Consider the following 14,517-nt stretch of genomic DNA (forward strand, 5'->3'; position numbering starts at 1 on the left):
TGGTGCTGACATATGGCGCCGAGACTTAGAGACTGAGAAGGAAGCTTGAGAACAAGTTGAGGATCACCCAAAGAGCGATGGAACAAAGAATGGTTGGTATAACTTTAAGGAGACATAAAGAGAGCGGTTTCGATCAGAGAGCAAACGGGCATAGACGATATTCTAATTGACATTAAGAGAAAAAAATGGCGCTTGGCAGGTCATGTAATGCGCAGATTAGATAACCGTTGGGCCATTAGGGTGACAGAATGGGTGCTAAGAGAAGGGAAGCGCAGTAGAGGACGGCAAAAGACTAGGTGATGCGACGAAATTAGGAAATTTGCGGGTGCTAGTTGGAATCGGTTGGCACAGGACAGGGTAATTGGAGATCGCAGGGAGAGGCCTTCGTCCTGCAGTGGACATAAATAGGCTGCTGCTGCTGCTGATGATGATGATGATGATGACTGTCAGGAGAAGTGTCGGAGCACTGGCTACAAGCAGCCGTAATAGTCATCCCAAAGCCCAGCAGACCTCATGACAACCAATGACAGCCAATTTCTCTTATGCCTACTTTGTGGAAATTCTTGGAACGTATGGTGGCTACCCTTCTACAGTTGTGGCTAGACGTACATCACTGGTATCATCCATCGCAAGTTGGCTTTCGCCCCCACCTTGGTGCAGAAGACGGCCTAGACCACTTAGCCTCTATGATTTTTGATTGGTAGCCGATGGACTCCAGTCCGTCCTTTTCTCGCCATGGATGTACACAAGGCATATGAAGACGTCAGCAACCCTGCCCTCGTTGAAGTGCTACGCTGTATTCACTTACCCGCCCACGTACGCAAGCTTATTCGCGCCTTTCTTACATCTTGTGAATTCACCATGCGCATCCACAAACAGAATGTGGAATAATTTCGGCCACATCGCGCTGTACCGCAAGGGTCAGTGCTAGCCCCCATATTTTTCAACATTAGCCTCCTACACTTGGCATGGGCGACACTTCTCACCTGCACGTGCTTATTTAAGCGGATGATATCACAGTCTGGTCCGTCCACCCACCTCCACAAATTCAAGCCACAAGTTTACAGCTCGCTCTTACAATTGCAGATCAATGGGGTTCTTTTGTAGGATTCACGTTGTCTCCTCAAAAGACGGCTGTACTTCCTGTCGCGAATGCGCGTTATTGCCGTGCGTTTAACACCGCCGCTATCACCCTCTTTTTGCACGGAAGCAGAATTCCAGTAGTCAGCTCGGAGTACTTGCCTGGACTTGTAGGATTCCGGCTCCGCCGGCCCCTGGGTTCACACAGCACATCAGAAGGCGTCCCAAATGTTGCACCTCATCCGCAGGATTTCTCAAAAATCAGGTGGTGCCTCAGCCACCATCGGCCGCCTCTTCAGACATACTGTGTTACTGCCAAGATTGATATACCAAGCCCAGTTTTATCACACCACATGCCCTGAGTGGGACCGATTGGGATCTATCAACCGAGCCGCAATGCGCGTAATAACGGGCCTTCGACGAATTACTTCCATTCACGCCCTCCAGGCGATAGCACAATCAAATACGCTTGACTAACTGGTTCACCAGCGCCGCGAAGCTCGTTCCGTAAAGTGTCATAATATCCCTGAAGCCGCAGCTCTTGAGGAGTACATGGCAGACGGTTCGGTGTTGCCCCGCGATTCTTGCCCGCCTCAACCGCCGCGGCTTAATATTAACAAGTCACGCACCGTCGGTCTCGCATACACACACGATCCGCTGGCCACCTCGGGGGTGTGACGCCCGCGCCAACTATACGAGCGAGAACTCCTTCCAGAGACGTGTAGTGCATGTCGACGCCGGTGTGAGTGAGAATCACGTCGCGAAGGCTTGTCCCAAAATATTGACAGAAATAGCAACTTGCTCGCATGCTTGCTCCCCTGGCCGTCGACACGGGCGGGGCTCTTGGCCGCTCGAGACGCGATGTCTGCTCCTTTGGGCAGGCGCGTTGCCATCTTCACCGATTTCTCAGCTGCCATTCGCAGTCGGCGGCGTGTTCCTAATACCGACGTTTTGGCACAGGGGCTGCAGGACACACTTGAGCAATTATCCGTCACAGTACGTGTACAATGGATGCGTCACAATACACATTTTACACAAGCCTTGGTTGATGAAGCTAGTCACAACAAAACTGCTGTCAATCACCTCTCCGGAGGCTCCTCACTGAAACAGAAATTCGGCGCGCCACACGAGCACTCCTGCCGCCGTGTGGCACCGACCTCCCCGCGGGAGCCGATAGCGCGCTGGGAAGACGCGTTTGCTGCAAAGGTTACGCGTCGCCTTGCGGTAACCTGGTCGTGGTCGGTGATTCCTGCCCCTTCTGTCCCGCTCCCGTCTGTGAGGTGGACATTAGGCACCTCCTCTGCACTCGCCCATCTCTGCACGCCCTCCGCCAGAAAGACCTGCTTCGATTACGTCCGGCGCCCCTGGGTCGACCGCCGGATGTTGCATCTTGGGGCCCCACCACCGGACTCTGCTGGACTTCCTGCGGGGATCGAGCGTGTCTCTACACTTGCAAGTAATTCTTAGGCACGCTGTCGCTATCAAAAAGAAAAAAAATATGAGCCATTCCACTCTGTGAAGGCGGGTGACCAGCGAAGCTGTTTAGCATACGACGCAGGCGTTACACAAATTTTGAACATAGGTACGGACTCGTCATTTACCTTGATTTTTATATGCATTCGTGTGGACGACGGGACCACCGTCCCGAGAAGCCGGAGGGAACTAGTCACGCGTGACATCTCGACGGAACCACTACCACGCGAGGGCGGAAGGAAGGAAGAGGACATACGGAAGCGCTTGGAACGCCGACAAAGAGAGGGCGGACGTAGACGTGGCCAACGGGGGTGAAACTGTAGTACCTGCTCTTATTAGCTTAATATCTGATACGGGTTGTATTTGCACCGAATATATTAAACTTGTTTTTTGCAAATTGGCGGAGTGCTTGAAGCCTACTTCACCTCCACCGCGGGTCGACCCGGTATTGCACTATCCCCAGGATCGGCCCATGGCTTTTGGTCTACGGACATGTATCTACTGCAAACTAGCCACATACAGCTTCGCCGTAAAAAAAAAAAAAGACAAGCGGCATAGAACGCCCTTATGAATTTCTTGCGGGCAAGTCAGCGTCTTGCGATGCTTGGCGCAGTTCAATTCGGAGATAGGTTGAGCCGCCATTAGTAACGATCGTGCGTCTTCGCAGAGTATTCTACAAACGCGGAAGCGAAAAGCTCCAATATGGGTAAATTTTTACACACAGTGGTGTGTTTTGTCTTTTTCACAGCTACGCTAGTAGCGCTCATTCACAGAGTGGAATTGCTGCGATTTTTTGTGGACTCTTCCACGTCACACTCCGCACATACTTATTGCACGTGTTTTTCATTAACCTCAGTTGTAGTGTAGCGCTTTGTGCGCTTCCCTTCGTTCTTGTGCGCCGTTTCGTTGTGCTACTTACCATCACGCTTAGCGTACGACTGCGTGTGTTTGTGATTGTATTTGCTGCGAAAGTGTTTTGCTTCCTTTTATAACAGAATTTTTAAATGCGTAAGGATTTCTATGCTTACCCATCGAGAAAGCCCCGTCCCTCTCGTGAGACGACCGCTTTCGAGATGGCGCCCGCCGCAACGAGCGGATTCACCTCCTTCGTGCAGCCTCTCGCTCCGATGCCAGCGAGAACACGGCCGCTTTCGCTCTCCCGATGCGGGCGCCCGCTCGTCGCCCTTCGGCGGCGAGAACGCGGCAGGGCATCGGCACCCGGCACCGCCGATCGCTCTCAAGGTGCGGCCCGCGCGGTGGTGCCGTACGAAGTCGCCGCCCGAGTACGTTTGGTCAATGGTTCGACGGGGATAGATGAGGCGCTAGCCAGTGATAACGGCTTAAAATGATTGGAACGACATCAGCGCACCTGGCGCCGCAGCGCGGTCGTCTGTACTGACCTGATTAAGCTTCATAGCGTTGATAATGACACCGGGCTGCGTGGAGACGAGCAAGTGGCACAATGCTCACGCATACCAAAGGAGTTTCTGCGTGAGGGGTGTTCAAGATGTTTCTCTCTCTCGTAAAGTTCCATGGACGAAGGCGAGGGGAAGCTGCACGTTCCGCCGGCGCGGCGCCAGTCGATGCCGAGTGGCCGCGAGACGGCCTCGGCCCGCGCGCGACAGCTCCTCGAGTTGGCCACCAAGCAGCGCCAGCTCCTGGGACGCGTGCTCTGGGTCACCGTGGTGCTACTCTGCGTCCTGGGATGCCTTTCGCAGGTAGGCAGATCACGTGCGTCCTACAGCAATGCGCTCGGAAATTCGTGCGGCGCGCGCTCTTCAGACAGCCCTCTCGGTGTCTTCGGTGGATGCTGACCTACGCTAATTTGCGCAGGTGTTCATCTTCCTGGAGATCTTCTGGAAGTTTCCCACAATCATCGAAGTCGAGACTGAGCGCACGGATGACCTCGACTTTCCCGGTGTCACAATCTGCAACAACAACAGGTGAGCCCCGGTGCCAGCAGTGTGAGCTACAGGCCTTGCACAAGCGCTTCAATCCGCGAATTCCTTGGCGGCTGCCACCATTCCAGTATTTTTTGCCCTTCCAAAGACGCAAGGTACAACGTTAACACCTGCTTTACTCTACTAAAAGTAGTGCAGCGTGTACATAAAGGAGGGATCTCGAGAGCTTCTTGAAAAGTCATTCCTTCCGACTGGACGCAACCAACACGCCTACACTGCTGCACCAAATAGGCCGTATACATCATATGTGTGCCATTTCTCTGGCATGAGGGAACCCCTTACAGAGCGGGAGCAATTTCATCAGACGAACATTTATTCTTACCTGGCGGAGTTTCTTGCGATCGGTATACAGAAACGTGCTTCGGAGTGTTCTAACACAGTAGGCGGCCAAGAGCATTGTGCCAACCTAGTGAAACCGTATCTTGGTGACGCTCGACGTCACTTTGATCATTTAAAGTAAAGGCGCGGACATGTGTTAAACGCAAATGTTAAAACCATATAACGCACCTTAAAGGTATGGTATACTGCAGGTTGTATGAACAGCAGGTTGCCATTATCCCTCAAAAGAAAAGTGCATAATAGCTGTATCTTACCAGTACTCACGTACGGGGCAGAAACCTGGAGGCTTACGAAAAGGGTTCTACTTAAATTGAGGACGACGCAACAAGCTATGGAAAGAAGAATGATATGTGTAACGTTAAGGGATAAGAAAAGAGCAGATTGGGTGAGGGAACAAACGCGAGTTAATGATATCTTAGTTGAAATCAAGAAAAAGAAATGGGCATGGGCAGGACATTTAATGAGGAGGGAAGATAACGGATGGTCATTAAGGGTTGCGGACTGGATTCCAAGGGAAGGGAAGCGTAGCAGGGGGCGGCAGAAAGTTAGGTGGGCGGATGAGATTAAGAAGTTTGCAGGGACGACATGGCCACAAATAGTACATGACCGGGGTAGTTGGAGAAGTATGGGAGAGGCCTTTGCCCTGCCGTGGGCGTAACCAGGCTGATGACGATACTGTTTCATCTGGCACTAATAATTAGTGACGTACATATGGTTCAAAAATAAAATTTAGGCGCTTGCAAACCACATTGCGGAATAATCCACGTTAAACATAAAATTAGTAGGCTGAAGAAAGCTAGCAGGTCTGGCTTAGCCGCTAATTTCAACGCTCAGATTTCCGCGTTATCTAAAACATTGAAAAGCAAGATACGCGTTTCCAAAATGCACTACTACGGTACCACTCCATGCAAGTTCATGAAAACATCACCAGCGAAATTTTGGCGTTACGTAAATGGTAACCATAACGATAGAAAGGCTTCTCCTTCAATAGAAACAAAAGGTAAGGCGGATCAATTTAATCGCTACTTCCAGTCGATTTTTACAATCGATAATGGACTAGTGCAACATTCCCCTATTATCCCATCTACCAAAAATAAATTACTAGAAACTCCAGAAATAACCGACAGTGGTATATTGTGTCTGCTATTAAACCTTGATGAAAAAAAGAGATGTTGCCCAGACGGGATAACGGACGCTTTTCTCAAATAGTATGCAGAACCAGTTAGTAAGTATCTACGCTTAATATTTACAAAATCTATCCAGGATTCACAGATTCCTTCCGAATGGAAAGTCGCAAAAATAATGCCAGTGCATAAATCCGGTGACAAGACGATCCCATCAAATTACAGGCCCATTTCCTTGACGTGTACCAGCTGTAAAATATTCGAGCATATTGTCCTCAAATTCATCACAAAGTTTGTCTAAGACCATAGTCTGCTGCACCCCAACCAGCTCGGATTTCGGAGAGGCCCATCCACGGCAACGCAACTCGTCGAGACAATGCACGACTTGGCCCAAGGCAATAACGAACACTCCCAAATTGACATAATTTTTATGGATTTCTCAAAGGCGTTTGATCGGGTTTCCCATGAAAAGATAGTTTTCCAGCTGGTCCGCAAACGTGGGGATGGGCCAATGACTCGATGGATATCGAGCTATGGGTAGCGATGGATATTAGGCTATTTGCATTTGTCCGGCCGTCAACAATTTGTGCAGTGCAGTGAGCACGTTTCTGACACATTAAATGTCACATCCGGCGTGGTCCAGGAATCCTTCTTGGCACCGATATTATTTTTGTTGTTTAAAAATGGCTTGGCAATCAACATTAACGCAAATATTAGACTAGTCGCAGACGACTGCGTGCTGTATAAAGAGGCCAAATGATACCGTGATCAAATTGAGCTCAACATTGCACTGAATGAAGTAGTAAGTTGGTGCTCTAACTGGCAAATGGTGATTAATTCAGACAAAACAGTTGCAATGTCAATAACAGAAAAGAAAACAAGCCTAGCATTTCCTTATGGTTTTATTAACACCACGCCCCAAAATGTAAGCCAGTACAAATATATTCGTGTAATAATAACTTCTGATCTCAGTTGGGCAGTTCACACGGGAGCTATAACCGCGAAAGCAATGAAAAAATTGTTCATTCTTAAGCGTACGCTGCGGCACGCTGACCGTGGCGCCGCGCCTTACGCGTACAAACCACGCCTGTCCGACCGATTCTAGAATACGCCAATATGATCTGGTTCCCCATCACAAATAGCGGTATCAGCATGCTTGAAAACGTGTAGCGCAAAGCGATTACATTTATTTTTAACCGCTATCGACGCCTTGATTCCCCGACAGACTTGCTGCGCCGTGCAGGTTTGCCCTCACTCCAAATTCGAGCTACAATTCCCCGCGTGAAGTTCTTATATATGCTGCTGCGCAACTATTTTAAGATAGACCACACAACATACGTCGAAACTAAACAACCAAGGCACCTACATCATAGACATGATCTCACACTCCAAGAATATGCGTGCAACAACAATACATTCTATTATTCTTTTCTCCCTAGATGTATTCGGAAATGGAATGCCCTTGACCGGCTTGTAGTAGAACAGCAAAGAATTGATGATTTCCTTGCGATGTTACATAACTCACTTAATGCGTACTCATCAACCTGATGTCATTTATTTGTATTCTCCATATGATTACTTGTTTTTTCTATTGGCATGCTTGTCAATACTCGTATTCATACTTACTGTTGTACGTATGTTTTTTTCTTCTTGTATGTACTTGTTTTGCAATCTGCCCCTGACAATTACTATTATTACTGTTTCTTTCTGTAGCCCACTCCTGTAATAACCCCGTCAAAGGGTTGACAGTATGTTGAAATAAATAAATGAATAAATAAATAAATAAATAAATAAATATGTGGTGTTACTTGATGTTTTTAGGATTGTTTTGTTTTATATCACCATTAAGTGCAAGGCTCTGGTTTCATTTTGATAAATATGCCATAAACTGCTAAGCAAATTCCCTAACACGGCCTTTCTCAATTTCATACACCAGTGATCGACACATTATCAATATCGTAACGGAGCGCCAAACATGGGATAAGGAACTAGAACTTCAAGCTCGTGGCACATTATACTTGCAAAACGAGTACTGTCGCTACCGCATTCGCTTTTCGAGACCAGCTATAGCAAGGAAGTAAATTTTTTTGCAGTCGAGTCAGCTCCTACACCCCATGCATGCATCTGGTTATGAACAGCGTTAACCTCTGATGTGCATAAACTCGCGATATTATGAGTTGCCCTACTAAATTGAACAGTCTAGCAATGACCCGTTTAAGCTCCGCAGTTGTAATGCATCTTTTAAAGTTGAATTACTCAGGGTTTCCTAATTGACTGTTTGTACGAAACCGTTTGTCCTGAAGGTTTTTCGCTTGAAGTGATGGACAGGAGACGTTTCACTACTCTTCAAATACCAGTGCCGATGTAGCGCCCAATCCTGACGTCACAGCGACGCTCACCTGAAAGCTGCAGATTCGCATCCGGTTCCTGTCGTTGCATCTGTATCCGCGTTATTGTATTTCTCAGCGCGTTACTTTTGCCCCTCGTACGGCAGCAACCATGCTCAGCGCAGCTAATTACTACCAGTGGCGTGTCCAAACCAGTGCTGGCCAGTCGAAGACGCTCTGCTCTTGTGAGCACGGCGACCAAGCCTTTCTTTTTCTGAGTCGGTAAGCCTTGCGCGCACCACCGGTGGTCCGAAGGAAGCTCGGATCGGTCGCTGTCGCTTGCCTCGGTGCAGAGTGCGGCTGTCCCAGCTGTGCAGACTACGAGGGGAGACCAACTGCGTGCAAACCAAGCACAGGGGCGGCACTGAAAACCTGGTGAGTGGTGAACCAAGTGTGCACGTGCACAGATTGCCGCGATTGCAGGCGTCAGCTATAGCGAGCATGTGTAATAATGAGCAAGTATTGAATGCATTTTTCATTTACTCGTTGTGTACCAGTTGCACTGTATCCTCATGAGGGCGCTTCACTCCGTACATTTACAAATCTGCATAATAACTTATTTTGTACATTGGGGGTTTCCTGCACAGCCGCTGAGCGTGAATCGTACTATGAATCATTGTAGGCGGGGCATTGATTTGCACACGTGATGAACGTCAAAGAAATAGCGGTGAAACTGTGCCTGCGGATATGTGGCCGCAGGATGCAATGCTGCGTACCATGAACAAGAGTCTGAGGGGTGAAATTGGCCACCAGAAAGGAACCATGATCTTCGAGACGTCCAAGGTGGTCAACGGCACTGTGTGAGTTGCCTCCTCCTTATACGTACTCCGTCAGTAGTCGTGAAGGCGCGGCACCACCTTAATGTTACAAGCAAATCCAGATTGTCTATAGCTCTTATTAGGCTGGAGCAAACGGGGATTGTGGACCAAATGCGCCATAACTGGTTATAGATAGGAACGCCAGCCAAAACTTGTGCTGCCTCTCTAAAGCATGACAAACTCAACGATTCGTTTACACTTTAAGTAGGAATATATCACCGCTGTCTGCGTAGCTGACACTTTTGCGGCCGGATGGGGCGCTACATTTGCGCCTATTTCGCGGCGATGATGAGCTCCGCATTGCGCGCTTGTCTCCAGCTCGTGGACTTGCGAGGCTAAAGTCCTCGCGAACAGGAACACGGGCCGCCGGCCGCGGCGGCAATTGAAAAGCGAGTCCCTGCAGCCAGGGGGCCAAGCAGTGCACAATTGGGCGCATGCATCGTCGAAGGCAAAGCCTACCGAAACGGCCACCAAGATAATGTAAGGATGAAGGGGAAGTGGGAATGTAGCAATAACAAAACACAGAGCACTTTGGGCCGGGTTACAATAAATATGAGCGGGTGCGAGGAATTTGGACAGCAGTAATGGCACCAGCGTTAATGTTCGCAAATGTCATCATGTGCTTAAAAAGTAAGGCACCTTGTTGTGGTTGAAAGCGAACCGAAGATCGGTAGGCCGGCTGGAATTAGGAGCCCACGGTAAAACCACACATAAGGCAGTGCAGGGTGACATGGATTGGGCCCATTTTGAAGTCAGAGAAGCGCAGAGCAAACTCAGTTTTTTAAGAAGAAAATCGGTTGAGGTAAATGGGCGGCTAAAGTGAACAAATATCTGCACCTCAAAAGCGTGAACACGGAGTGAAGGAAGATAATAATAATAATAATATTTGGAGTTTTACGTGCCAAAACCACTTTCTGATTATGAGGCACGCCGTAGTGGAGGACTCCGGAAATTTTGACCACCTGGGGTTCTTTAACGTGCACCTAAATCTAAGCACACGGGTGTTTTCGCATTTCGCCCCCATCGAAATGCGGCCGCCGTGGCCGGGATTCGATCCCGCGACCTCGTGCTCAGCAGCCCAGTGTGTGAAGGAAGAGGTCAACAAAGTTGGCAAACAAGTACCGGGTAATTGAAAGTTTAAACAGACAAAAGAAAGAAAGGGAAACAGAGACAGTAAATGAAATGCAAAGGCTGGACAAAAAAAAAAGAGCATCGAGATTTAGAAGTACTGCCAGAAAGAAATGAGAAAGAAAAATCTGTGCGATAATAAAGCGCAGTGCCTCGCTATGTGAGGCCCCAGCTGGTAGCCTCAGGACAAATACATAAGGGAGCGACCGAATGAGGCACGGGCCTGCTGCATGAAAAATCCATTGAGCACACCTTATAACGGAAGGCAGCCACACAGAGAGAGCCGTAGGAGCCGTCCATCTTCCAGGCGCTCTAGGATATGAAGGCATTACATATCAGTAGTCCATATAAGCAAGGAACGTTTAGTGTATTGGTGGCGAAAAAACGTAAGGGAGAGATCGATAGGACAACATCTGTTATAGGCATAGGTACCGTTACAAGGTTGATGTACAGGGTGATCATTTTCGAGTTTTACGGAATTCTTAAACATCGCCTGCAACAGATATAATGCTTGTCCTTGAGCTGGATTATTACAAGGGGCGGGCATTACTGGCAGGGTAAATGGAAACACATATTGAACTAATTAGCAAAAGTTCATCAGTTAACTTCAGAATTAATACCTCACGCCACATATATCAATTTACCAATTGTAGCCGTTGACTTTGCAAAACGTATCGACTTGAAATGAATTTCCAGGATGACACGATTTTCGAGATATTATTTTCGAAAGTGTGGGACTGAATACATGAGCGTTCCAGTTACTTTCGTGCTTCAACGCATAAAAGAGCGTCTTGTAAGCGGAAGTGGAACAACAGTGAATTTTTACGGCGAGTTTGATGGCTCATATTTTAAGCAGGTCACGGGCGATTGCACTCTGTGAAGGCGGACGAGCAGCGAAGAAGAAGGGCGCTCGAGCGATCCTTGTTCTGGGGACGTGACGGCGCTGCCAAGCCGAGCAGAGGCACCGAAGAACACGCGACACTTGTGCCGACTCACGGCCGAAGTTTATTTCGAGGCATCTATAAACGTGGGCCGACATGTCATGCGGGCAGGTTTATAGGGGCCACACTGGTCCCTGCGTCAACACTTGTCATCATTAAAAGGTGCTGGGGGTGTGCACTTTGTATTGCAGACAGCGTGGGTGCCGAGCGATAGCAGAAAAAAATCGATTGTTTGTTTTGGCATACGGATCAACGCACGAGGGAGCTTATGGAAGCCTTTCACATTGATAGGGTAGGGGAAAGACGTGTTAGCAAACCGTCGTCGCTCTTAGTACTAAAGAGTTGAGATATTTGTAAGAAAGTGTAACAGGGTAGATTGCTAAGTTTTATAAGGAAAGTCTTCTATTGGTTCTTGTTATGACGTACTGGTTTATTCTACATGGTTCGACACGTCACCAGTATGGCTTGTGCATGTACAGTCGCTTTAGTTGTTTTTCTGTCAGCCCGTGTTTGTAGATATGATATTCCTCGAGATAAACTTCAATTGTGAGTCAGCGCCAGTTTCGTTTTCTTATTTGCCTAAGTCCTTGTCCGCTTAGCGCTTTTACTTTCCAGAACGTGAATCTGTGTAGCACACAGCGAAGAGGTGACACAGAATTCTGAACAAAGGCACGAACGCGCTGTCTCGACCGGTGGTCCTCGTGACGAAGGGCACAGATTTGCGCTCTCACATTCGCTTTCATCCGCGTTGTACCTTCGCTATATGCATTCGTGTTTTCATCTTGCGATATATTGAAGGAAACAAGTTTAGAACGAAATCACCGCACCGACATGCAGTGGGTCATTGCCGTCAGCGCCTTCGCAGAGGAACCGCTATCGAGCCGGCTGACGACGCGAGCAGCTCGTGGCCCGCTTGCGCACGCCGAGTAACCAGTGGCGCGAGCCATGGCTGATGGCGGTAGTTTTTGCTCACAGGCATTTGTTTCGCGGGCACGAAAGATGTACAGAAGCATAGCCATAAACAGCTTCGCTGTAATTCATTGCAAGTGGGTACGCCACAGTCCGTAAATTGCAATGTGCGCCGCCAAGTAATCATTTAGGAATTTCTTTAGTTAATTTTTCATAATTAATTCAATATGTGTTTCGATTTCTCGTGCAAGCAATGCCCGCCTGCCTGAACAATCCAGCCCGAGGACTACAACGCGCTCAACAGGAAATATTTAGATACTCGATAAATCTTAAGAAATGATCACCCCGAATATACGATGAGCGAAACGAGAACAACGTAAAAGCAGGAGCCGACAAGTGGACTTCGTCAAGATGACATGTGCTCTCGTCGGCACTACGCGAGTACAAAAGGGGAGACGGCGAGGGTTCTCCTCCTGAACGGAATGCGAGGCGGCACCGTGCGTCAGCCGGTTGATTCCCCTTTCCGTGGAAGGGGCCCGGACGACGACGGGAGGGGGGGGGATTATGTGCTCCGTTGGAGGTCAGTGAACTATCATCTCTCTGAAAGACCGAATAAAGTAGCGACAGAAAATGGTACTCATGGAAAGAAAAACAATAAACATATTGTCGCGTGATAATGATTGTGACGAACACAGTAGCAAAATTGTAAACTAAATCTTTACTGGGTGAACTTCAAAAACATGCTACACTCAAAGAACGGCGACAGCGGCGAACAGTCGGCGATCGTCGAACATGTGATCAGCGTGTCAAGCGCGTTGGCTTTTATACGTAAGTCATCGAAGGTTCCAGAGTAAGCGCTGGTGCCCGCGCGTCTTCCAGAGAGTTCTACACCATTCGCGTCGCGCATGCATAAAATCAGGGGCGCGATCGGCGATCTTTGTTCGATACGCGCGCTCTGCTCGGTTGCTGCAACGTCACAAAGTGGCAGTATGCAAAATTTGTGAGAACGGAGCGGAGAGAGCAGCCAATCGGCAAGCGGTGAAGTACCCGGAAGTTTACTTCCCTCGTTTGTAGTCTGCTCGCAGACAGTATGCTACAAAACGAAACGTTTCTCGTCTTCCAATGAATGAAATCTTTATCTAAAATATGTATCTTTTCTTCTAAAAGTTTTCTTTAGCATAATCTAAAAGACAAGCGGGTTACTAAAGTTTCCGATGCCAAAGTTAGATGTTTCACAAAATCATTGCCTGACTTCATGATAGAAAAGCCCTGATAAATTCTGGTGATATCTAGAAGAGACAAATGCTATACCGCGTGAAATATTCGTTGACTGTTGTCTCGTGAATGATGCACCAAAAGTTGCTGAGCAGTTTAACCATTACCTGTGCTCCGTATTTACCACTTCCGAGGCAACGCATGCCGGCTCAGCAATGTCTCCCGATTTTATAACATACGAAGCTGTACTGTGTCTGCTACTTAACCTGAACACGAAATCCTCAGCTGGTCCTGACAATATTCCCAACACATTTTGCGTAGGTATGCCGAACCGGTGGCACATATTTTAACACGTTTTCCATCTTAGAAAATTCTTTGATTTTTGGTGATTGGCGTACTGCACGTGTAGTGCCAGTGTTTAAAGAAGGCGATCGTCTGAACATTGGAAACTACAGGCCTATTTCTTTAACTTGCACGACATGTAAGCTATTAGAACGCATAGTCACACATTTGATTGGCGTACTGCACGTGTAGTGCCAGTGTTTAAAGAAGGCGATCGTCTGAACATTGGAAACTACAGGCCTATTTCTTTAACTTGCACGACATGTAAGCTATTAGAACGCATAGTCACACATTACGTCACCTCCTTTCTTGAAGAAAATAATTATCTGTCGCCTTTCCAGCGAGGCTTCAGGAAACAATTTTCAACATCAACACAACTGGTCACAACAATTAACGATTTCGCCGCGTCGATTGACATGGCAAATCACATTGATGCTGCATTATTGCATTTTAGTAAGGTGTTCGACCTCGTCGCGCACAGAAAACTTACAAGGCATAGGCCTACCTGTTAACCTGGTTAACTGGATTCGCTCCTACCTTTCTGATCGCAAACAATATGTACAAGTGGGTGACTACGCATCTGGCGTTCTGCCTGTAACATCAGGAGTCCCTCAAGGTAGTGTTTCGGGACTTGTTCTTTCTTTAGCCTACATGAATGACAGTGTTACCTCCATAGATACGTCAAAAATAAGTAAGCTTTTTGCAGATGACTGCATACTTTTTAAACCGTTATCACTCCTAGTGATCAAGAATGCCTACAATCTAACCTCTGTGCCGTTTCCAAGTGGTGTAAGGATTGG

The 14,517-nt window shown here is 48.0% G+C and overlaps 1 protein-coding gene and 1 non-coding gene across 3 annotated transcripts in view; both read left to right on the plus strand.

Annotated features, from left to right (window-relative positions):
- The first annotated feature begins 2,847 nt into the window (after positions 1-2,847).
- Positions 2,848-3,032, plus strand: LOC142558695 (U2 spliceosomal RNA). The gene has a single exon (XR_012823093.1). It is a non-coding gene; the product is annotated as a U2 spliceosomal RNA (small nuclear RNA).
- A 1,059-nt stretch (positions 3,033-4,091) lies between these two features.
- The window catches only part of LOC142557840 (bile acid-sensitive ion channel-like), a 292,552-nt gene continuing 282,126 nt past the window's right edge, over positions 4,092-14,517 (plus strand). For both annotated transcript variants that reach the window (XM_075670040.1, XM_075670041.1), the window contains exons 1-4: positions 4,092-4,271; positions 4,387-4,496; positions 8,658-8,739; positions 9,064-9,164. In XM_075670040.1, the coding sequence (XP_075526155.1) occupies positions 4,137-4,271; positions 4,387-4,496; positions 8,658-8,739; positions 9,064-9,164 (428 nt within the window). In that variant the 5' untranslated portion in view covers positions 4,092-4,136. The remainder of the gene's footprint in view (positions 4,272-4,386; positions 4,497-8,657; positions 8,740-9,063; positions 9,165-14,517) is intronic.

The sequence above is a fragment of the Dermacentor variabilis genome, chromosome 9, assembly GCF_050947875.1.
Source record: "Dermacentor variabilis isolate Ectoservices chromosome 9, ASM5094787v1, whole genome shotgun sequence".
Lineage (NCBI taxonomy): Eukaryota > Metazoa > Arthropoda > Arachnida > Ixodida > Ixodidae > Dermacentor > Dermacentor variabilis.